The sequence below is a fragment of the Coenobita brevimanus genome, chromosome 85 (genome assembly GCF_032717465.1).
Source record: "Coenobita brevimanus isolate Jiangsu-jjx chromosome 85, ASM3271746v2, whole genome shotgun sequence".
NCBI lineage: Eukaryota > Metazoa > Arthropoda > Malacostraca > Decapoda > Coenobitidae > Coenobita > Coenobita brevimanus.
In genome coordinates this window covers 6041818-6066792 of record NC_137038.1, presented here as the reverse complement: position 1 = coordinate 6066792, position 24975 = coordinate 6041818, and the positions used below count along the sequence as shown (strand labels likewise).

Below are 24975 nucleotides of genomic sequence, written 5' to 3'. Positions count from 1 at the left end.
ATTTTTAGCAGAGTGAAGAGCAGACTTAGCACGATTCCGGGAAGAAAGGTAAAGATGATGTGATTCAGGGGTGTGTTGCGGACAGGATTAGAACAAGCGTGATTAAACCAAGGCTTTCTTGTGTTAGTCAAAGGCTATGAGAAAGGAATGTATGCTTCCATGCCCGAGAGAATAACCTCCGTAATGCGCAAGGCACACTCAGATGGCTCCCGGCCATGGAAGAAATAATCATTCCACGGAAAATCAAAGATGTGCTGCCTGAGGGCCTCCCAATCCGCGGCTCCAAAATGCCACAGACGACGTTTCCCTAGAGGGTCCACAGGCCGTACCGGAGTGATAGGACAGGTTAAGGCGATAAGGTTGTGATCGGAGAAGCCCAAAGGAGAGAAAAGATTAACAGTGTAAGCAGAAGGATTAGTTGTAAGGAAGAGGTCAAGTATACTGGAGCTCTCTCCAGGGCAGTCTGGGATAAGGGTAGGGTGCTGTACAAGCTGCTCTAGGTCATTAAGGATAGAAAAGATGTAGGCTTGTTCACCAGGTGGATCAGTGAAGGGAGAGAGCCAAAGGTGGTGGTGAACATTAAAATCTCCTAGAATGGAGATTTCAGAGAAAGGAGAGATGGATAGAATGTGTTCCATCGTAGAAGTAAGATAGTCGAAGAATTTTTGATAGTCAGTAAAATTAGGGGATAAGTAAACAGCACAGATATATTTAGTCAGAGAATGACAGGAAAGCTGAAGCCAGAGTGTAGAGAATTCAGAAGAATCGAGTTCAGGAACACGAGAGCAAGATAAGTCGTTGCATATATATACACAACAGCCACCTTTGGCTTTGAAATGAGTATAGAGAAAGTAGGAGGATACAGATAAGGGTTTGCTGTCAGTTGCCTCAGACAGCTGAGTCTCAGAAAAAGAAGGTGAGGTTTAGAGGAGAAGAGGTAGTGCTCAACAGAGCGAAAGTTAGAGGAAAGGCTGTGAATGTTGCAGAAATGAAGAAGAAGAGAGTCAGACAGTGGTTCCAGGCATCTCAAGTCGTTCCCGGGAGAGGGGGGGAATTATATTATATTTTCAAATTTTGTCACACTACTACATCTCTACTGTAACTACCCTCCACAAACATCACACAAGCTAGAGTTAGGCTATTATGAACATCCTGAATACAGCATATGGTCACTGACCACTCTCCATCAATGTGCCTCTGTCCACACCACTGACTATAGGCTAATCTTTTGTCTTCACCAAATGCACTCTCAAAACCCTAAACTACACAATTTCCCTTCAGCACACCCTCCTTTCGCTTACTAAAATTCTCCACAGCCTATCTTCAATATCAGCAATCAGAACCAAATCATTAGCATACAACAATTCTCAAAGCAACTTGAATGCATCTGTGTTGTGATGAAAAGGGGTAGATTGAGATGGTCTGGGCATGTCGAGAGGATAGAGGATGACAACTGGGCGTGGAGGATGAAATGTGTGAACGCTGGGGGCAGAGTTGCAAGAGGTAGACCAAAATAACCTGGGACATGGTCACAGAGCATGACCTCAGGGATAAGAGACTGAATAGAGCACCTGCCAGACATCGAGCAGTGTGCAGGACTGCTATTAGGTAACCAAGACTGATGCATGAAAGCATGATGGAACCTAAATAAATAAAACAAAACTTTCCAAAACCTGAAACTGAATTTCATGAAAATGCTGAAAGTACCTGCTAAAAGTACCACAAGAAACAACAGGGTCTCAAGGAAGACTCCTGAGGCAACACACTCTATTGCTATTTTTCTCTACACCATCTACTCTCACACATTCTTGATCCATCATACACCTTCATTATCAAATATACTAGCCACTCTGGCAGTCCCAAATTTCTCAGTGCCCCTTGCAGTACTCGTGAACTGTTCATCCACCCTTTCCCACATTACCTACTTTGAATTCAGAAGGGCCTATGGCTACACTACTGTTTTCTAAAATTACCAGTTCATAAGCTGTAGACAACCACGAACTTAAAAATGTATTAATCAAATAACTGGTGTTGATTATGGATGCCTTCACATGGTGGCACAAATATCATCTGGGTGGCTCCAGTGCCTGGTTATATGAGCATACCTAACTCCCTCCACCTACCAAAAATGGACTGCTGGACTGCTGGAGGACACCTTCAGCCTTAAGTCCATCAGGTTCATGTCCAGATTAGCCTGTAGCCACAACACCAATAAAAACAATACAGTAATCAAATTATTGATGATCCATCCATCCATCCATCATCCAAACCCATGTTGCCTCATGAGGAACGTAGGAGCTCGGGGCTAGGCAAGTTGGTCCTGACATTTAAGATGAGAGTGACCTGCCTCATTCATCCCTGAGTGACATTACGTGAGCAATAAACCCCAACCATCCCTTGGATATAAACCTTCACCGATTCAATCCGACTGGAGCATCTTAATTACCCACTACACCACCAAGCACCATACTTTGGTTATATGGTTACCATCCAGAGTAGTAAATGGTTTTCTGGTGTACAGGACACCATTTGGCTTGTCATTCAGAATACAGCCACCCAAAGCCAGATGGAAGAGGAAAGAACGAAGTAAAAGAAAGGCAGAAGAGGGAGTGTAAAGTCACCTGTGGGCAGAAGGAAGAGGAATGAAGAAAAGAAAGAAAGAAGAGGAAGGAGGGAAGAAAGGAATGAGCAGACACCCAAAGCAGCACTACATTAAGTGAGTGGATTGTGTGTGCCCCCACTATGATATATTAATAAAGTGGGGTTGGTGGAGGATTAGTGCCCCTCCCTGTAAAACAATTAACTCTAAGCCCTTGGCCACCCCATTTGGGATACATGGCGTCAGGCAATGAATGAAAAAAAATGAATAAATGGCAGAACACAAAAAGTACTATAATGTTTGAGAGAACACAAAATGATGTTAAGTCTTACAAATTATTTGCTAACTTATTCTCTACATCCTCTACAATGTGTGCTTAGGGCTTTATATATTTAAAAAAAAAAAAAAAAAAAAAAAAAAAAAAAAATCCAGAATAGTATCTGCCACTACTGTCCATCCATCATCCAATCCTATGTCACCCTATGAGAAGCTTACAAACTTGGGGCTTGCGCAAGTTGGTCCTGACGTTTAAGATGAGAGTGACCAGCCTCACCCATCCCTGAGTGGCACTACATGAGCAGTAAGCCCAACCCCCCCTTGGATATAAACCTACACAGGCTCAATCCGATTGGAGTGCCTTAATTACCCACTTAACCACCAGGTGCCATAATCTAGTTATATGGTTACCACCCAGCATAGTAAATGGTTTCTTGGTGTACAGGAAACCATTGGGCTTGTCACTCAGCATAGAGTCATCCACAGCCAGAAGGAAGAGGAAAGAATGAAGGAAAGAAAGACAGAGGAGGGAATGTAAAGTCACCCACTGGCAGAAGAAAGAGGAAAGAATGAAGGAATAAAAGATAGAAGAGGGAGTGTAAAGTCACCCATAGGCATAAGGAAGAGGAAAGAATGAAGAAAAGAAAGACAGAAGAGGAAGGAAGAAAGGAAAGGGTTGACACCCAAAGCAGCACTACATCTAGTGAGTGAATGGTGAGTTCCCCCACCTACCACAAACCACTACTGAAGCTACAAAAACATAACTAGCTATGTTAAAAGTCAATGGCAAAATTAAACATAAAAAGACCACCCATCATTTACTTTATGCATGCAGAACATACAGTATAAGTACTGAAAAGAATAAAGATAAATTTATCATCCATTAAGTCAAATTCAGAGCAAGGCATCGTGACCCATAAAAACACTCATCCTGTAAAATTGATATTTAAAAAATCTAACATCTCTTAAATAATCAACTGTTCTTCTGTTCTGCATTCATACAGCCTACATATGGCTTAAGTGTGTGAGAATAAGAGGTACCGGCATACAAGGTGCGGAAACTAAGGAACTGTCAAAGAATTAGAATGGATGGTTGAATTATGTATGGAAATGCACAATACAATCCCTGTAGTTACCATTTTTAACTTGCTAGTTAAATTACTGACTTATCCTGTGAAGCTGCAACCAAGTATGTGAGGTACCATAACCCCTTTATTCCTCTACATGCTTTATTCATTTACTGATGCTTCATCATCATCATCATCATCATCATCATCATCATCATCATCATCATCCACACCTCCTTTCCCACCCTGGGTAGGGTGAGGAGCAGTGACGTCCAGATAGCCCAAATTTGACTAATCCAATGGGGCATGCTTCCATTCACTCACCATTTAAGCCCCCGGAATCCTGGCTCAATCTGATATGCCAAAAACATTCGTCACCTACTGTAGCTTCAAATAAACGTATCTGACAGAGTCAATCCAAATGCTGTCACGTTAAAAAGGGGTGCCAAATCCCTGATCGTGCACTTTTCCTCACAATATTCATCCAGCCATCTCGATCACTTGTCAGTCCCTTTGCCTCACTGACTTCCAAACCTCTTCCTCACACACTTATCCACCATATCCCTCCACCTTCTCCTTGGCCTACCTTGCCTCCTCCCTCCTTCAAATTCGGTCAGATATACCTTTTTCACCATTCTATTGTTATCCATTCTCTCCACATGAACATACCATCTCAGTACACTCTCTTCGATTCTGGTATCCACAAACTTCCCCACTCCACATCTTTGATGAATCACATTATTTCATATTCCATGCGCTCTCTGTACTCACATACATTCCTCAGCAGTTCCATCTCCACTGCTCTCACTCTTGACTCTTCATTTTCATGCCACACCAAAGTCTCACATTCATATGTTAAAGTTGGCACTAACACTCCTTCATGTAAGCCTCGTGCAGCTGCAACACTCAAGCCTCTGTTTCTTATCAAGGACTTCATTGCACCAGCTACAGTGGAGCTGCCTAATCCACGGCAATTAGAGACTGGTGCCTACCCGTGGATTACGAAATCCACGGTTTACAATGTTGAGAGCCAATGGGAAAAAAGAATACTTTAGTCTGGGCCCTCGTGGACCCCTCTTACAGCACCCTACCTACACCTAACTAGCCAACAGAAAACACAAACAGACAATCTTAGAAATATTCAATGCATGTATTTAACTGAAAGGAGCCTTCTTCTTGGACCCCAGCTGGGACGAACGTCACCTTGGCAGGTTGGGGCCATCCATAACAGAGCCCAGGGAGAGGTAACCTCGACAAAAAAAAAAAGGCCAGGTAGCGCTCAGAACTCACGGGAAACACACGTACTTGGTGGCTGGTGGGAGAGGAGGTAAACAAAACACAGCAGCTGTAGTGTGCGCACATGCCACCAGGGCCGGGCAGTGATTGGGTGCTGGGTCTAGGTTGTCTGTGACCGGATAGCAGCCGCGGAATACATCACAGGCGCCTGGATATTATAAATCTCCTCGGAAATGAGCCATTTTGGAACCTAGGAACCGCATTTTTTATTTTCTTCGAGGAATAAAAAAAAAAAATAGGGGCTGGTTGGGCAAATTACCACATATGACTCCGTTGCTAATGCCTGTCCAGGATGCAACACAGCACCCCATACTATAAAGCACATTATGGAAGACTGCATTGCACACAATCACCTGCGGCAACAACAACAACATACACTCCTTCAGAGCTCTGTGAGAAAGCCCGGTCTCGGTCGTAGCATTCCTTAACCCCTTAACCGCGGGACGTCACTTTCGTGACGCTTGGGAGCAAGGGATCATACCGCGGGGCGTCGCTTTTGTGATTCTGTGTTATTTTGAATTCACCCAGGCTTCCAAGTGGGGGCTTGTATCATCTATCAGTACTGCCAATGTCCAACACTAGTCAGCACTCCTAATCTCATCTGTACTCCCATCCATTGTTGACAATTTAGCCATTTCTCCCCGTTCTTGACTACCCTCCCTACCCCCCCCCCCATTACCCTGTCCTCTCGCCTGCCCGGCCGTGCTACGCAAAGTAAATCTTCCTTGGAATTTTTCACTGATTTCATCCATTGAAATAAGCCCTATGCCCTATTCTTATACCAAATAATATATACAAGGAAGAAATAAGGTAAGTGAGAGTGCCATACACCTGGAATTGGCTAATTATCACCTGACAACACCTCACGTGCACTCGTTCGCTAATTTTCGCTGTTTTTTTCCCCTTGAAATATGCCATATAATCTATTTTCGTAATAAATATACATATAAGGAGGGAAGGGAGAAGCCTAAGTGATATTTACATTCACCTGGAACTACCTAATTTATAATGTATTGTCTAGATTTCCTGCCAATCATTTCAGTGAAATACATAGCTGTTTCAAGAGCTACGTTGGTAGTACTGAATATCCCCTAAGTAGGCCTCAACCCGGGCTGGCCCTCCTTTATCAGTTCTCTCTCATCTTCCGAAGAGGAGGTACACGTCAGTTCCTCTTGCTGACTTCAGGGCCTTTTTCTCCCCCATGCAAAGGGCCCTGTGACCTTTACCCCCTACTAAACCTCGTGTGGAAAGAGGTAAAGGGCTGACAATTGATAAAAGAGTGACTACGATCTTTCTATTGAGTAAAACAGTGCAAGTGGAATTGTAAATAATGTGTAAATAATGTGTAAACAGCAAGTGAAAGTAATGAATGTAAATACACGTGAACAATGGAAAATAGTTTTATAAGTTACTTCAAGTGACAGTGCATAACACAGTGTAAATAAAATAGAAATGTAAATAACGTAAATAAAATAGAGAACGTAAATAGAAATGTAAATGAGCAGTATTATAAGAATACGAGTATATACCCTAGGAGTAATGAAAGTGAAAGTTTCACTCTAGCATGTCTGAATACTATGAGTTATGACAGTGAAGATGAAAGTGACATTCACTCTCAATGCTAGTATACAGGACGAGAAAGTGAATGCTACATATTTTACTGAAAGAAATTGAATCCCTACAGTGACAATAAACTAATACTACTGAAGGTAACTTATGGATAAAGACTGTAGATATATATAAGTGTTATATAGTAATAGAAATATAAAGTGTGAGGGGTTTTATGAATAATAAATGACAGAGTACCAAGAGCGAACTAGCGCAAGTGCGGCGGTCAGACGCGCTCATAATTTTCATTGCTTTCACAGTGGGTTTTTTTTTTGGAGTATGGATCCCAAACTACTTGAAAATCATGGAGTAGTGTTTATAGTGTTAATATCTGGCTGTGGTAATCATATTACGGGTTGTCGGGAAGTGTAAATTGGAGACTTCGTTACCCAACTTCAGAGGTCTCCACAAGTCCTACGGTAACTGACGAAGGCTCAACAAATATTCCAGGAGAAAGCTGAAGGTATGTGCCATAAGCATATATAATTTTAATATTCTAGGACTAATAACTGATTTTTGGCAAATATTTTTTGAGAGTCTGTCGGAGCCCGAATAACTCCGCGGCACACGCAAAACATCGGTAAACATGCCCGCGGTGTAGGGGTTAAGGACTTGGGGCTGTTCGGCCAGACTGCCTAGAGAACAACTACTACTACTACTACCCGGTACTACAAATCCATGGCTTAGAGATACACGAATTAGGCGACTCCACTGTACTTTTCTTCATTGTGTCACTCTACTTTCCACTTCTTTTGCACATTTTCCTCTCTCTTCTATCACCGTACCCAGGTATTTGAACTCTCTCACCAATTCCATTCTCTCTCCATTTACTGTAACATCACATTGGGTGTCACTTTCTTTTTCAATAACCATCACTTTCCTCATTTCTACATTTACTCTCAAGGCATAACACTCACAGACATCCGCAAAACTCTGCGCCAGTCTACCAAGTTCTTGTCTGGTATTTGCAAGTAGTAACACATCATCAGCATACAACAAATTTGAGATATTCCATCCATCACCATTCATTACCCATGCCATCCCCCTCTCCATTACTTGTGTTTTTACTTCTCTCATCACCTCATCCATATACTGTATATACAGGTATACTGTATACTGAACAACCATTGGGACATCACACAACCTTGTCGCATGCCCGCACCAATCATGAACCATTCGTTTAGTTGCCCATTTGCCCTTACACATGCTTATAACATACAAAAATATTCAGCTGGCACTGGTTAACATGTCATGCATTAATACTGGTATGCCATCATATACAACATTTTTTGGACAATCCCCAGCACACACTGTGTCCTGCATCTCCTTCCTCCCTAAATATCATGGTGTATCCTTCCTCCTCACAGTACACACACACAGTACAGTACTGTAATTGGACATTTAGCTTGCTTCCACTAATACATAACTTACCATAAACTTGGCAGACTTCGGACTCAGGGCGAATTCAGATATTATTGCAATAAAAAGTTATTCAAATTAATTAATAATTAATGAATAAACATATTAGAAATCTGTTTGCACCCAACTGTTTGTAGTTCTTTACTGTACTTTTGTGTATTAAGATATTTAATATATCACATGACACATACCAAATATATATTAAAAAGCAAACACATGTAAAAAGAATAAAATTCATAACATTGGGAAACTTTCTTTGGCAGAAATGTTAATGAATAGATGCAGGTTAATCTTCGGTGCCCACATGTACTGGTACTTTCATGCGTTATGTGAAAGTGCAAAGTAAGTGGCGTTACAGGTATCTTTTTAATTAATCTCTTAACTGGGAATTTAATGAATTTTTTTAAATTTTAATGCAAATTGGAGACACTTCAGACACTGGGGTGAATTCGGACGGGGGAGTATAAACGAAAAAATAACACTTTTTACAACTTACAATTGCCTGTAATTTGCCAGATGTGGATATTGTGTGTAACTGGGTTCATATGTGTCATTTACAGGCATACTCTTGAGCTTTTATGATACTACCTGTTTAAGCAATGACTCGAACATTTAAGAAATGAACTGATGGAGATCAAGGTCCTTATCATAGTGAAAAAGGCAAGCAAAAAATTGGTAAAGCCAAATAATCATGTTAAATATCACCTTTAACTAATTTTCCATTAGTCTTCCAAAAACGAAAATATTAGTCAGAAATTATTTGTTAAGTTTATACAGTACTAAGGTTTGTTGCTAGATTTATATTATCTACATGTGTTCTAATATGTTTTATTTAAACCATGGAAAAAAATAACATTGCTGTTGTGTTCATATCTCATTACAGTCAATAGCTTATTTTGTCAGTGAGTGGCATTATTTTTGTACTAAAGAACATTTTTTAAAAAGACCCAGAAAGTCCAAAATGGACCTACATACAGCCGAGACTAAACTGGGAACCCAGGGTAGTTATGTGCATTCATTTTCTATTTATGTATGAATTTACACAGTGTGTACGTTTAAGTACTTGGGTAGTGTGATGAGTAAGGATGGAGTTTGGAGGGTGAAGTGCTTGAAAGGGTACAGCAGGGAAGAAAGGTTGCTGGTTCTTTGAAAGCAGTGATAAGAAACAGGGAAGTGAGCATGGAAGTGAAAAAGTTACTACATGACAGTATTGTGATACCAACTCTAACGTACGGAAGTGAAGCTTGGACGTTGTTGGAAGGCCACAAGTCAAGAGTGAGAGCAGTGGAAATGAGTTATTTAAGAGGAGCCTGTGGAGTCACATGGAGAGACAGGCTGACGAATGAGGATATAAAGGAGCGTTGTGGTGTTGATGTGGATGTGATTGGAAGCGTTATGAGGAACACACTGAGGTGGTTTGGCCATGTGGAGAGGATGGAGGGTGAAAGACTGATGAAGAGAGTGTATGTGAGTGAGGTGGAGGGGGGAAGAGGGATGGGGAGGCCGAGGATGAGATGGAGGGATGGGGTGGAGAGGTATATGAGAGAGGGGTGTGTGAGTTGGGAGCAGGGCAGTGAAATGGCGGGGGACAGGGCGACTTGGAAGCGATTTGTTTGTGGCCACCCCAAACGGGATTGAGGCGTCTGGCAATAGACAGATAGATAGTCCGAATTAACCAGAGTGTGAGAACATTTTCGGACACGCATTACTATATTTGCTATTATTATACATGAAACATTTTAAATTTCTTACTGCTATGATTCGATACCCTTGTGGACCAGCCCCACGTACAATACTTAAGACCTTGGACTGAATTAAAAACTAGATTCCATGGCACAAAAAAAGGAAAAAATCGTCTGAATTCACCCCAGTTTACGGTACTGTGAAGTTGTTAATCAATAAAGGAACCATAACATAACACTGTTCAATACCCTTTAACCCAATAATGCCGTTTATGTCTTATTCCTGTTGTCTCTATACAATTTTATTCAGACCTCTAAGACTGATGAATTTAATGAAGACTATAATGATGATGATGATATACAGTATCTAACCCCTGCAGATCAATAGGGCTTTCTTGTACTGAATAATATCACCTGGAATAAACAAGTGAAAGATATACAATCCAGCACTGGATTGAAGAGGTTAAGCAGTTAGGATGTGCAGTGAAGGGTCAGACAAGAAAGCGTTCACACTAACCACCACCTCAGTATATCACAAACAGCCCACTCTAATATCTATTTCAACACCTGCATATCACTAACAGTTCACACTAACATTAGCCTACTTCAATATATCACTGAATTTCCTTAAACTGCTAATATAAGAAGATTCTCACCTCTGACAGGCTTAGGAACATCAAAAGGGATGATGACTTTGCGGCGGAGGTAGGTGGTCTTCTCTAGGAACCGTCCTGCATGTTTACGTTTCAGAATTTCTGTTTGTATAATCTCCATGTCGGTTGTGATCTGCTTACGGCCATCCCCTGGGCCCTTCTCTTGCATGTCGTCCCACCGCAAACAGACCCATAGGATACGAAGCTGCATTGAGGCTGCATTCAAGGTAGGCATGTTGGCTGTGCGGTACATCCAAGTTGTTTTAAAAACAGGCCTTGAGCAAGGGTAAGGCCACACCACATTGTTCGCTTTTGCATTGTGGTTAAACCCTGCTACATAATATCTGCCACCCTTTCGCGCCAATGTCCGCAATTCGTAAGAGGGTAGGACCAGGATACTTGTGGGCCTTGTCTCCTTACCATCCTTCTTTTTCCCAATCCTGAAGGTAGTAAACTGGGGCACACGGTACTGAAGTTTTCGACCGCTACGTTTAGTCTCGTTTGATAGTTTTTTCAGGTACACTTTGCCAGAGGTGGACTCGGAGCTTTGAGTCCGGTCGTTTTTCAAGCCATATTTATTTTCCACTGAGCCCTGGCTAGTCTCATCCAGGTCCTCATCCATTCTTATCTTAATCTCACTACTAGCTCTGGACGACCGGCCATCATTCGAGTCTGTGCCACTCTCTGGTTTGATTTGGCTTGAGTCTGCCGAGGCACTGGCAGTATTAGTGTTCTGTCCATTTACACCACTATTGGACGCACCACTCCCTGAAGCACTACTTGAGGATACACTACTAGATGATGCACTATTACCCACATTATCACTCACAGATTCACTTTTTTCACTTTCCGTGGCATCTGTCAATCTAACTGGACTGTGGGCCCCAACCTCATCAAAGGGAGCAGGTTTGCTGGTCACTATTCGGTAGTTTTTTACACTGTTCACAAGCTTTTCTCTTGTACGGTTTTTGAGAAGACAGAGAGGAGAGTAACACTGACATCGATTACCACTCTGACAAATGGCTGAGTAACAAGCATACTGACTATCCGTGTCATCTAGAGCTTCATATTTTGCCTTTAGAGTGCGAATCTCTTTTAAAAGATTCCCTGCCGGCCGTTGTTTGTGTATGGTGGAGCGTTGGGAATCCGGTATCTCATCTATAGGAGGGCGGTGGTCTGAATGATCACTAAGTGTGGCGTCAGAATCATCATTTTCAACATCGATTTCATCTTCTTCCTCTTCAGTCTTTCGCCAGTCTGAACCAGGGCACTTCTGCGGTGGAAATAATACAAGGTAATTTAATATGGGCACAATTTACAGCACAATAGTAATTCTATATTAGCACTTCATACTAATTACCATTTGGCACCTACTCCATCCATTCATCTATCATCCAATCCTACGTTGCCCCATGAGGAGCGTAGGAGCGCAGGGCTAGGCATGTTGGTCCTGACATTTAAGATGAAAGTGACAAGCCTCACTCATCCCTGAGTGGCATTACGTGAGGATTAAACCCCAACCACTCCTTGGATTTAAACCTGCACTGGCTTACTCCGACTGGAGCACCTTAATTATCCACTAACCCACCAGGCACCATAATCTGATTATATGATTACCACCCAATATAGTAAATGGTTTCCTGGTGTCCAGGAAACCATTTGGCTTGTCACTCAGTGTAGAGTCACCCATAGGCAGAAGGAAGAGGAAAGAGTGAAGGAAAGAAAGACAGAACAGGGAGTGCAAAGTCATCCGTAGGGAGAAGGATGAGACAAGAATGAAGGAAAGAAAAGGGAGTGTAAAGTCACCCACAGGCAGAAGGAAGAGGAGAGAATGAAGGAAAGAAAGACAGAAGAGGGAGTGTAAAGTCACCCGTAGGTAGAAGGAAGAGGAAAGAATGAAGGAAAGACAGAAGAAGAAAGAAGAAAAAGAGGAAAGGGCAGACACCCAAAGCAGCACTACATCAAGTGGATCATGAGTGCCCCCACACAAATAAATGGGGTGGGTAGGATCCACAAATCATCACCACACAAGAATTTACTGAGTAAATTCTTCTTATATGACTTCTGAACACTCTGCCTAAATCCATCCATCCATCATCATTTATTATACAGACTATATTTATTATATTCTTGCTACCTACAAGACAATTACTGGTTATACAAGCATCCCTCAATTCCCTCACTGTCCCTTGAGAGGAAGGTAATGGACTGAAGGAAAAAGGAAACTACATTTAGCCTTCAGTTCACTAGGTTCACATCCAGATTAGCCACGGGCTACAACATCAGCCAAAGGTCTCTGTTCTCAATGCTTTACCCGAGATGTGAAGACAATGGAAATCAAGCTGAAGAATGAGCAAACAATTCAGAACTTACAATGATGATGTAATAATTCAGTCCTATGTTCAAAGTTATCATTCAGTTATAGCAACTGTGATAAAATGGTGTGAAAACTAATACACGTACATGATCTCTTAACCAGAAAGCAAAAAACTGAATCTCACTGAAAACCATCCATTTGCTCATGTAAACAACAAAAATACACAAATTTGAAGGAAAAATTTAAAATTCCGTGATTTTCGCAGTTCCTATATCTGCCACTCTGCTTTGGTGGCACTGTGATGTTTCCTGTCCAATTCACACAGTAACTGGGAGACTTCTCTGTTCCCTCCCACTCAGCCACTTCCTTAGTCATTCCCTCCTGCTCCCTCAGTCAAGGCCTGAGTCACGATGCTGCTTGTCTGCCCATCCGTAGCACTGCATATCTCATCAATATTTATTAGTTCACCATGCCTAAAACACTCCATAATGACAAAAAGTGGAGATATGAAAGAAATCTGACAAGTGCCTCTGTGAAAGCATTAAGTGATGGATGTGATATTCACTTGTTCCTATTCTCCCAATCATTTTCATTTCTCATTCTCTCTTTCATTTTCTGATTACATGAAGAAAATTATTGCCTAGTAGTGTTGTGCCTGTTACTTTATTAGACTGGAATTGTGTTGGGATGAGTGATGTGGCTACATGACGATGGAGGGCGCACAACTTGGCCACATTGGTGGCCAGCAGTACAACTAATTATCGAATCGCAGGTCATTTATCGAATTGGCACTTTCAATTTATAGTATTTTATCACCATATATTCATACACAGCTAATTATCTGAAATCAGGTGAAAAAAAACTTGTGCTTAATTTATTATTATATATATATACTGTATATATATAAAAGGATTTAGAACAAAAACCTGCTAAAGTTGGCAGATGTTTCCTATTCAGATCGCCAACACCCCTTGACAGATTTCTATCTGGCATTAAGTCTGATTTGAAGATCAAATAAATATACAGTATCTGCATTTTAAATAAGTATTTATGCAAAACAGGAATCTGTCAGGCAAGCTGCATGCTACAGGCAAAACACTTCCACTAACTTTGGCAAGCTTTCACTCTGAATCCTGAATTTTTGTTAATGGTTAAATTAACCCTTTCGTATTTAATGGGTGTGGTGCAAATTTCACCCACTCATTACCATCTGACACAGGCTGTGTCTGTGCACATATCACCCGCTCGTTACCATTCGACGCCAGTTGCGTCGAACGAAATGGCCTGTTTTTTAAAATTACAGAATGATTTTGCATCCATTTCTGGGTGAGAACAAAGCACTACTTGTGTCCCCCATGTATCCTTCCATCGTGCTTAATCCACACAGCACCCAGTGTCGCCCCACTGTCCCAGTCAGTGTGCTACAAGTCATGCTCGAGCGTAAGATAATTTCCTTTCGCGTTCTGTAAAATCACCTCTAACTGACCTACAGTATTCCTTTATACACCAAACTGTAGCCAAATAAATTCCTGATAAATTTTTCTCAGTAACATTTACCATAAAAGTTATATTTCTATGAGAAAACTGAAGTAAAAAAAAAAATAAATAAATTAAGGCATAATTTGCATTCGGCTGATCTTTTTACACAACTTTAAGCAAGTACATTTATTCAGGATTACCGTGAAAAAAAATTATGATTATCGAAGCATAAATAAGGGTGAGGATAAATTGTTTATGAACTACCAAGTGCGTGAGAATGGCATGGTGACGGGGGGGGGTCTCTCAGCATGTGGCCTTGGGTGCCGAGGCCCGTGTCCTGAGTACTCGCTTGCAGTAGGACGCAGCCTGCGTCAAATGGTAATACAAGGGTTAAGCACAATTTTTTAAAACCAAATTTCAGATAATCAGGTGTGTATGAACCTATATGACAATAAAAATTTTGAAACTTTCCAATTAAACGTGCCAATTCAGTAATTCGTCACACTAGCCAGGCAGAGGATGGTGAAACAAGTGGTGTGAGCAGCGCCGATTAGCTATACACTGCCACTTAATTGACTCGTTTCCAAAGGAATTTAATAAATAAAATACACAGTATTCAATACTTTTTATAGTTTTCACTACCACTGCTGTAAATATATATGGTAATGATAATACTGTAATGGAAAATGACGTTACTACGGAAAATAATACGATGCATAATGACTGCACCACTTACATACGGTTAGTGAAACTTACTGAAAATTTTGGAAGATATAATACATTGTTACAGTAATACATTAGTTATCTAATTGTAAAAGTGACTGAAGCTTTATCAATGAGACCACTGAATTACAACTGCCAGTACAGTAAACTCTCAATTATCAGTCATCACAATATCCGGCCCAACACAATATCCGGCACTGCTGCTTTGCTCTATTAAAACAATATCCAGCAAATTTATGCAGTATCCAATGCCAGTATGGAAAGTATCCAGGAATTCTATGTAATATCCAGCATCGAGGTGTACCAACCGGCTCAAAAACAGTAACCAACTGGCTCTGTATTGCTGTACCATATCATTATTTTATTGTATTCTATGGTTAATTTTCATCTTTTACTCATGGGAAAGTTTTTAGGATAGAAGGTAGAGACGGACAGTAAAGCAATATCCAGCTCGACGTCGAATATTGTGCCGACTGGGGGTACTATGCAATATCCAGCATTTCATATTGTTCAGCAAAAGGCTAAGCTGAGTTACGCTCCATAACTGAGAGTTTACTGTATTGAATTACTAGGAACATTTGGTGCTGCCATACCGAAGTTTAGGCTCATTCAAGGAAAACTGGAAAGTCCCAGAAACCGGAAACACTCAGGTCCCAAGTCTGCCGATTAAAAGATCACGTACCTACATCAAGTAACTTTATGCAAATCCTGTAGTAAAAGTTAGGTTTCCCCCTCCCAAACTCCGGACACAGGCTCAGTACACTGTGGCTCAGCAGTCCTCCTACATACTTCACCTGTACGTCACCACTTCGGCGCTAGTACCCACCATCTATACTGAATACAAGCTAGGGCTGTATCATACAGGACTGGTGTATCAGTATTCGCAGGGGTGTTTTTACAGCATGTCAGCAGCTCTTATGGCAGATTAGTGATGCCTGCCTTAACAATATTCAAATCCTTAAACTATTCCCTACCCCAGTCAAAGATCTGAACCTGGACCCATTGGGAATGATGGCCACCTCTCTACAAAAAATTACAAAGATAATAGTGAAGCAGAGCCTCACCAGACTGTGCACAATACCAGTCCATAATACTATACTTTAATAAGAGGAAAAGAACATAATGACAATGCCATGTAACTCACCTTGGGCAGATGTGATTAAAAGGATGTCACCCAGCAATGAGCTGGCCCCTGCTTTACTGCATGGCTGTTGTTTGATTCTAACTCAATGATATTCATTCTATTACAAAAGAGAACCTGAAGTTATTGTGCTTTTAGGGGGGAGTGCAATCAGTCCATTTGCACAAACAATTACAGTATTTTGAAAATCTCCCTCTTTTTTTCCTTCTTGCAAACTTTTTCAGTCACTAGAATCACACTGTAAAGTAATCCCCCAACTCTGATAATTTTTAGAGAGGGATAATGGCTAAGGCACAAAGGAAAAAGAAAGTCAGGATAATGACTGTAGGCTAGAAAATGATAGAGAACCCAGCTTAGACCACTTCCCCTGAGCCCACCTTATTAGCCAGATCTTTTTCTTCCTGTGTGCGTAAGGCCAGGCGGCGTGCGAGTAGTCCATCCAGTGCCGCTGCCTTAGCCACCTTAGGGTATAGGAAGCGAGACCGGGAGGTGAGGGCTCGCGACACGTTGATCAACCCGTCCTCAAAGTGTTCCTCCAAGTTTACCGTCCCCACCTCCACCTTCTGCTGCCCAGCTAAAGATGCAAGTACAATGAAGTATTACATGCAGTCATCATTATACACATGACATGTATCCTAAAACATCACAACATTTAACATACAATTTATATTGGAAAACTGGAAACTAATGTATTACCGTATATTTACAGACAGCAATGAAACATGTAGTGTTAATATATCCTTAATTCACTGAGGACATTACCAAAAGAGGATGTCCAAAAGGGTAACTTACAACAAGGACTTGAATTTGTGACAATATAAAGGAAGTCTGGTAAAATCTTTCATACGTGGCAACAGCTATTCCCATAGGACGTAGTGCGTGAGACAAAGCTAATGAAGGTCGGTAGGTTTAACTGTATATGACCTACTTACTCTCTCTCATGGCAATTCATCACTCTAAAAAATCTACTCACCTGGAGACTGAGCTCATATACAGCTGTTTGTTAAGTTTCACATGATAAAATTTAGTCAAATTATGCTTCATGCCTACATATAATCACTACACATCATCAATGATAACACATTTTAGTTTAAACTTCGCAAGTTCGAGTAGTGGATGTTTGCGACACCAGGCAACGTCGCTCACAGGTCACCACTTTGAAAAGCTCACAGCGACATCTTACTAGGCTGCACCACAGGAGCAGGTGGTGCCTTTTTTTTTTTTTTTTTTTTTTTTTTTTTTTAAGGCAGTTGGATGTTTGGATGAACTTTTCATGACCATAATATTGCTAGTACGAACCCTGGATATGGCAGGCTGAGTGGTAGGGGTGTGGAGGAGACCCACCTGCATGACTAAAACCACTAACAGTGAAGAACAAACAAAAACAAGAGCACAAAATATAGTTTAGCAAATAAAGGAAAGATCAGAGTGAAATAACAGTAACCTAAAACACTGCACAATCAATAAGACAGCACTTTCGTGCGACAGAGGTGATGCGGCTGGGTGAATGGTGGATGTGATTGTGTGAACATTTATCCCTTTGTTTTCGTGTTCTTTTATATACTCAGTAGTTCTGGTAATACAAGGGATGAGATGGAGGGATGGGGTGGAGAGGTATATGAGAGAGGGGGGTGTGAGTTGGGAGCGGGGCAGTGAAATGGCGGGGGACAGGGTGACTTGGAAGCGATTTGTTTGTGGCCACCCCAAACGGGATTGAGGCGTCTGGCAATAGTTCTGGTTAGTTCTTTAATTCCAATGTACATCAAGCATGGAATGAAAACCTGTGAAATTAAAACTTACTGGAGCTCCTGAGTGAACAATAAGAACAGTTAGAAAAATAAATATTCAGACAATCACACACACATGGATACTGCTCTTGCCACATCTCAAGATCATGGTAAGTGATGACAAGTGTCAACCCACCATTCACCCAAGTGCATGATTTCTGTGTCTCATGTAAGTGCTGTCTTATTTATCCTGCAGTATTTTACCTTACCATTATCGCATTATACCTGTTTTTTTTTGTTAGTTGACTCTGGTTTTATTAATAAAGGGAAAATGTTCACAAAACGGGGAATAAAGCAAAAACCAGACCGACTTGGAAATCCATTTGGATACTTTAAATTTAGCAAGGTTATTTATGGTACAAAAAATGCTAAACTTGAAAAACAACAGTACACGAGGAAGTTGTCACTGGCTAGTACCCTAATCACAAGACCACCATTCAATACACAAACAGAATCTTAAACATAAAACCATTATATAAAATGGATAGCTATGAGTAAATTCAATAAGTGCATAGTGTCTTACTGGCACTAGCGATGATAATTTCATTCTTCTTCTCCGTTTCTCCTGACAACTGTTCCAACTCTCTCCGCTGGTTGGGTGAAAGGAGGCTGGGCCGCAGTGAGGGTGTCTTAGCAGCTAGTTGTCTGTACATTCCTGGGTTGAGTGATAGACTTTTCAAGCCACCAGGCCCCATGATTGGTACCATGTATTTATCTCCTCCTGCCCGCAGCCCCACTGTGCCCATGGGAATGTGGGGTGCCCGCCGGTGGGATGACAGCCACTGCCATCCCCACATCCCATGAACTCTGTACTCTTCACCTTTCAGCTTCCACACCTACACAGAAATAAATACGGAGTAAGAGTTGGGCATTCACTCTAAATAACACGATCTGAGAACACTGCTTTTCATACAGTAACATATGTAAGAGTAATATTTTAGACTAATTTCATAACAAATATATAAATAGGGTAAACATTTACTCCACAATAACCCAAGAACTAGTGAATCATGGTTTTTAATAGTGGTCAATGAAATCTTTCCTTCATCTACCATATATCCAGCTCTTCCTCCTCTTCTACTTCTTTCCCATACATTTGGCTCTTCCTTCTCTTCTATTCCTTTCCCATATATCCAATTCTTCCCCTTCTTCTAGTCTCCCTCATTTCAAAGTTTTCCTCCTCCTTCTATTACTCTCTCACATTTTCAGCTCTTTCACCCCCTATTCCTTTCCAACAGTTTCAACTCTTACACCTTGCCATGGGGAAGGACCCTGGTACAATCCTGGCAAGTTACTGTCTACCACAAGGGTTTGCCAGTTCAGTACAGTGTACATCTTGTACTATACCCATTAGACGGCCCCAAAGAAGTGGTTGTTTACCTGAGATCAACAGGTCTGCTCAGCTAGACAAACCAGGGCTAATAATAACAACAACCTCCTCTTCTACTCATCTCCCACATATCAAACTCTGCCTCCTATTCTACTCACAGTATTTCCAACCCTCAGCCTCTTCTCCTCCTCTCCCACATCTTCACCAGCAACTCAGCTGAGTTTAAAATCACACTCCCAAACCCACCTGGTGCTTGAGTCCTAGTGTGTACTTTATCATGGTCACTGGTCTGGGCTCCTCTTGGTCTGTTTCCTTCTTGTCCCTCTTCTCTTGCTTCTTCTTCTCCTCACGCTCTAGTGCTGTCACACGGTTGAATCTGACACCAGAAGGATGATTAATGTTATAATGCTTGCAATATTTACAATTGCAAAGAATATAGAGGGACACACACACACACACACACACACACATGCCGCGCGGATGCAGTAGATGTCGCTCTCCCAATTACTGCAGTTTATAACCTATCTGCGCCTGCTCTAAAAGGACCGAGTGGGTCAGATATCCTCTTAAATGATTGGTAAATTGATTGGTAGAAGGATAATTTAACAGCCAAGTATACTTATATTTTTCCAGGAATTGAGGGGAAGCAGTAATTTGGCTTTGTTTACAACTCTTTTGGCCAGGTGGTCTTAATGTGTTACTGTTTCGATTGTGAAATATACAGTATTTTCCAATATGCAGATATCACCACCCCATCTAGAGGGCTTGGAGGAAGCAGAGATGAAGGAATTGCAAAAGATAATGATTTTGAAAGATTCAATGAAGTAGACATAAATGCAAATCTGGCTATGTTGTTACTAGAGTGAGCAATCTCGATCAAGAGGTTATTCATCCATCCACCCATCACCTAATCCAGTGTTGCCCCATGAAGTGCATAGAAGCCTAATGCTTGGCACGTTGGTCCTGACATATAACATGAGTGACCAGCCTCACTCATCCCTGAGTGGTATTATGTGAGAATAAACCCCAACTTCTGCCTGTGGGTGATTCTACACTGAGTGACAAGCCAAATGGTTTCCTGTACACCAGGAAACCATTTACTACACTGGGTGGTAACCATAAAACCAAATATTGGCGCCTGGTGGTTTAGTGGATAATTACGGCGCTCCAGTCGGATTGTGCCGGTGAAGGTTTATATCCAAAGGATGGTTGGGGTTTATCATCATCATCATCACCCAATCCTACATTGCCCCATGAGGAGCGTAGTAGCCCGGGCCTATGCAGGTTGGTCCTGACATTAAGATGAGAGTGGCCAGCCATACTCATCCCTGAGTGGCATTACGTGAGCAATAAACTGACGAAAAAGTAGTATGAAGGCAAAGAAAATGATGCTATCATATAAGTATGACCTTCCATTACATGTGGAAAAAAGATCGAAAAATTTATTGTTAGTTGCTGAAGAAATACATGATAAACTGTAACAGGCATGTAATGACAGATAAGCTCGAAGAATCTTCTGTTACGATCAAATATTCTCATCAGCTAAGGATGCTGAATACAACCTCTTCCTTACCAACTTATGCCTGTACAGTATACAGTACATATATATTCTCTTACTTTTGCAACCTATACCAATAGTAACCTGCTAAGCCTGAGGATGTCTTTTTCATTTGATTACTGCCATCCCGACAATTACATTTGGCTTAGGATAGAATTTTCGAACAGGAAGGGTTAGATACTGTCTTAATAAACCTCTTCAATACAAGAGGCCTTTCCAAAGTTGAGTAAAATTGTCTGGTGTCAGCAAAAATAATCTAACAAGGGCATCCTCCAGATTTACGGGGTTAAAAAGCCATACACAACACAAGCAAGAAATGTAAAATGTACTATGCAAAGTGCGAAGGTGAAAGTGCAAGAAAGACCCTTTAATCCTCCTCAGGTACACCTACAGTTTCGCTTACAACTTAGGTACCGTACACCTGGGTCTGTCAGACCCAGCTTTTAAAAAATGTTGTAGTGTCACACATGTTTTATATAATGAATTTCAGCATATCCTACAATGTACTAGGTCTAATCAGTTACAAAACTATGTGAATAAGTTTTAATTCACTGAACTCCACATATTTTAAATTTTGAAAAAAACACTAGACCAAACATTTTTTTTTTTCCTAGTTGCCATACACGAAAACAAAGAACACCATGAGCCTAGCACTTGTGTCACAACTTGAGGGATGGAGGATCTTCCTAATGGACATAATGGATCCCACATAACATAAAAACAACTTGCAAATTCATAGTGAAAAATTCTCCCCTCCTCCTCAGGTAAACCTGGGTCTCATAGACACGACATGCAATTCTCAGTGATATACCAGTATTGTAAAAACATAGAGACACACAAATTAACCCCCCTACACCCTGCATGGGCACAAGAAATTAGGAAGCTATTAAGAAGGACAGGGATCCCAGGCATCTGTAAGTTACTGATCTATAGCATCGAAAAAACTGTCCAGGTCTGTCAGACCCAGGTGTACCCAAGGAGGGTTAAATGGAGGAGTATACAAGCTATGGGCATTCCTTGTGGTCATAGTAAGTTAATTTTAATTTGGCAGAGATTTTCATGTTCTTCTAGCTTATTTCCTGTGATTCAATGGCTGAGCAAGATAAATAACAAAGCTCTACATCCCATTCATAAAACTTTTCTTTTTGTAACTAACACCATACTCTAATGTTAATCTCATGCTACCACTTAGCATTCAAGATGAAGATTTGACCATTTTAAGTGCACAGTGTAATACAATGATACAACAAGACACATATATGTAATTATCACCAAACTAAAAAATTAAAACTGTACCATGAAAAAAAAAAGTAAGAAACAGAAACCTAACTTGTCAGGCAGCTATATATAAAATCCTCTCTCTCTCAAACATTATCCCACTCACCTGACATGGCCCAAGGAGTCATGCCAGACGGAATTAAATATGACGGGTTTGATGCACGCCACAAGCCACAGCAGTGCCTTGGAGAACTGACGAGGCTCCGTGGCTGCCATAACAGCGCTATTCCACAGTTTGCGTACATGGACCCAGTGGGGGTGGAACAAATGCACGGAAATGTTTTGCTCAAGCGACAGGATGGTGTGCCGTAGTGTTGAGATTAACGACTCCATGTTGCCTATGACAGTAAAGCAGTAAAGTGAATCATTAATTGCTATGAACTCCAAGTTGTATGCTGATCATGCACATTACAATGTTTCCATGTTGCCTGTAAAAATAACAGTGAACAATTATATAAAGACCATTCACTCTAAAGCTGATTAAATAAATGTACTGTATAGTGCAGTCCTCATTACACACTACATTTTATTAAGTACTTTTCATCTTTTAAAGGCAGAGTAACCATTCAAATATTACCATATATAGTTCCATTGCTACCTACAAAGCCCATTTGTGATAAAACAGACACAATTAGTTTCACACAGAAGTGAGGTTGAGGTTTAATCTCATGGTGTGTCAAGGAAGCGAGGAATGTCATTACTGAGTTGAGGCTATGACATACATTACTGAAAATGGTGCTATGCATATCAGTAAAAAACTGAGGGGAGTAAAATATGTAAATCAGTTTTAAAGGGCTTCAGAAACAGAGTAAGGGGCTACCATTAACACTTCAAACACTTCATTACAATGTGTTTTAAGAGATGTGGCAAGTTTATCTAAAAGAATTACTAATAAAATTATTATTTCCTAGTTACCTTGTGCACACATACTGTACTTATATCACTCATAATATAAAATAAACAAATAGCATCATTCAATACATGTAAAGAGCGGAAGAAAGATTCAGAAAATCCTCAGTGAAGGAAAATGGAAGCAAGGATACCTAAGGGAAGGAAAAGGGTGAGAACAGCAGAGAAGAACTGGAAGAAGAGAAAGGATCGCTCACCATAAACAACCCCGTTCCACTTGAATTCTGCAGAAGGGGTGAGGCTAAATTTATGAGAGAGATGTCGACGCTTATCCCGCTCCTCATTGTGCTGTAGCTTGTTCAAGGCCAGGGGACTCGACGAGTACTGATTCACATAACTCTTGTACTTCCCATCACAACCAAGCCGGTACACTTGCGCTGCTCATTAAAAATAAATAAGTATATAATTTTCATTCATTCATCATCATCTAATTCTGTGTTGCCCCATGAGGAGCGTAGGAGCCCGGGGATAAGCAAGTTGGTCCTGACATTTAAGATAAGCGACCAGCCTCACTCATCCCTGAGTGGCATTTTGTGAGCAGTAAACCCCAACCACCCCTTGGATATAAACCTGCAGACTCAATCCGACCGGAGCGCCTTAATTACCCACTAAACCACCAGGCGCCATAATTTGGTTATGTGGTTCCCACTCAATGAAGCAAATGGTTTCCTGGTGTACAGTAAACCATTTGATTTGTAACTCAATGTAAAGTCATCCATAGACAGAAGGAAGAGGAAAGAAGGATGGAAAGAAAGACAGAAGAAGACAGATGGAATAATAAAAAAAAATCGATTAATACAAGCTGGCACACATGTACCGTTTGTACATGTACAAGCAATTAATACTGTAAATACAAGCCAGTATTCTTGTGCTAGTTGCTAAAAAAGATATACCACCTACATTAGTACATTGCTTTGTTAAAAATTTTCTATACAAAAGTAAGTAATACATGAGTAATCAGAAAGTAATACTGAATTACAGTTGCGTAAATCAATTATGATACTAATAGCAATAAATAATATGAAAGTGAACAATGACTTTCAAAACCTGGAGATGTGATCTCCAAACATTTCAGATTATTGCATAAGTTTCACAATTGCCTCACTAAAAAGTGGCGCAAAAATAAATAAACTAATACCAGTTCACGTGCTGCACACATTAAATAATCTACACATACCCATTAATACAGGCAGTCCTTGCTATATGAATCCTTTTTTTTTTTTTTTAACCCTTTGGCTACACTGCACATGTATGGTCGAGGTGGGGGGGGGGACTCACATGCCTTGACTCGACTGTAGTCCACATTCACAATTATTTTCATTAACCTACATGACATTAATCTACCACTCTCACGTGAGTGTGGCCGTGAAGCTAGTTGCTCTAGCTGCCACCAGCATCAGGTGGCAACACCTGTCACGTAACCACCCAACCTGCCTTGACTCATGGCTGACCACCCACACGCTTGAGTTCTTCTGCCTTGGACCCTTTTTCTAGCCTTCTTCAGGTATGATTTATGCTAGTTATCTAAATAATATCAAGATCACAGCATATAGCTAACTGTCAATATAGACGCAATGCCAGAATAATGCACCAATATACAAAATATGAATGTTTTCTGCCGGGATCTGATCAGGTGTTTCTATCCATTATTGTTGTCTCTCCGTTTTTCAAGTACAATCTATCTATTGGAGGTATACAGGTATATATATGCAAATTATTGTAGCTCATTCTGACTGAGTTTATTATTTAAAAAAAAAAAAAAAGTGTACTGTGGGTGATAAACGTGGGTGATGATGTTACTGTGAAAAGATTGTTTTTAGGTGTACGTCTAGCATGGGAAGAGCGGTGTTTTT

General features: G+C 40.8%; 1 protein-coding gene across 1 annotated transcript in view; it reads right to left on the bottom strand.

The window, feature by feature from the left end:
• The window catches only part of E(bx) (nucleosome-remodeling factor subunit NURF301 E(bx)), a 126104-nt gene that overhangs the window by 70860 nt on the left and 30269 nt on the right, over positions 1-24975 (bottom strand). The window contains exons 7-12 of the mRNA XM_080280600.1: positions 23320-23499; positions 22320-22551; positions 19624-19753; positions 18571-18883; positions 16638-16834; positions 10604-11873 (exon numbers count right to left, since the gene is read on the bottom strand). Of these exons, the coding sequence (XP_080136726.1) occupies positions 10604-11873; positions 16638-16834; positions 18571-18883; positions 19624-19753; positions 22320-22551; positions 23320-23499 (2322 nt within the window). The remainder of the gene's footprint in view (positions 1-10603; positions 11874-16637; positions 16835-18570; positions 18884-19623; positions 19754-22319; positions 22552-23319; positions 23500-24975) is intronic.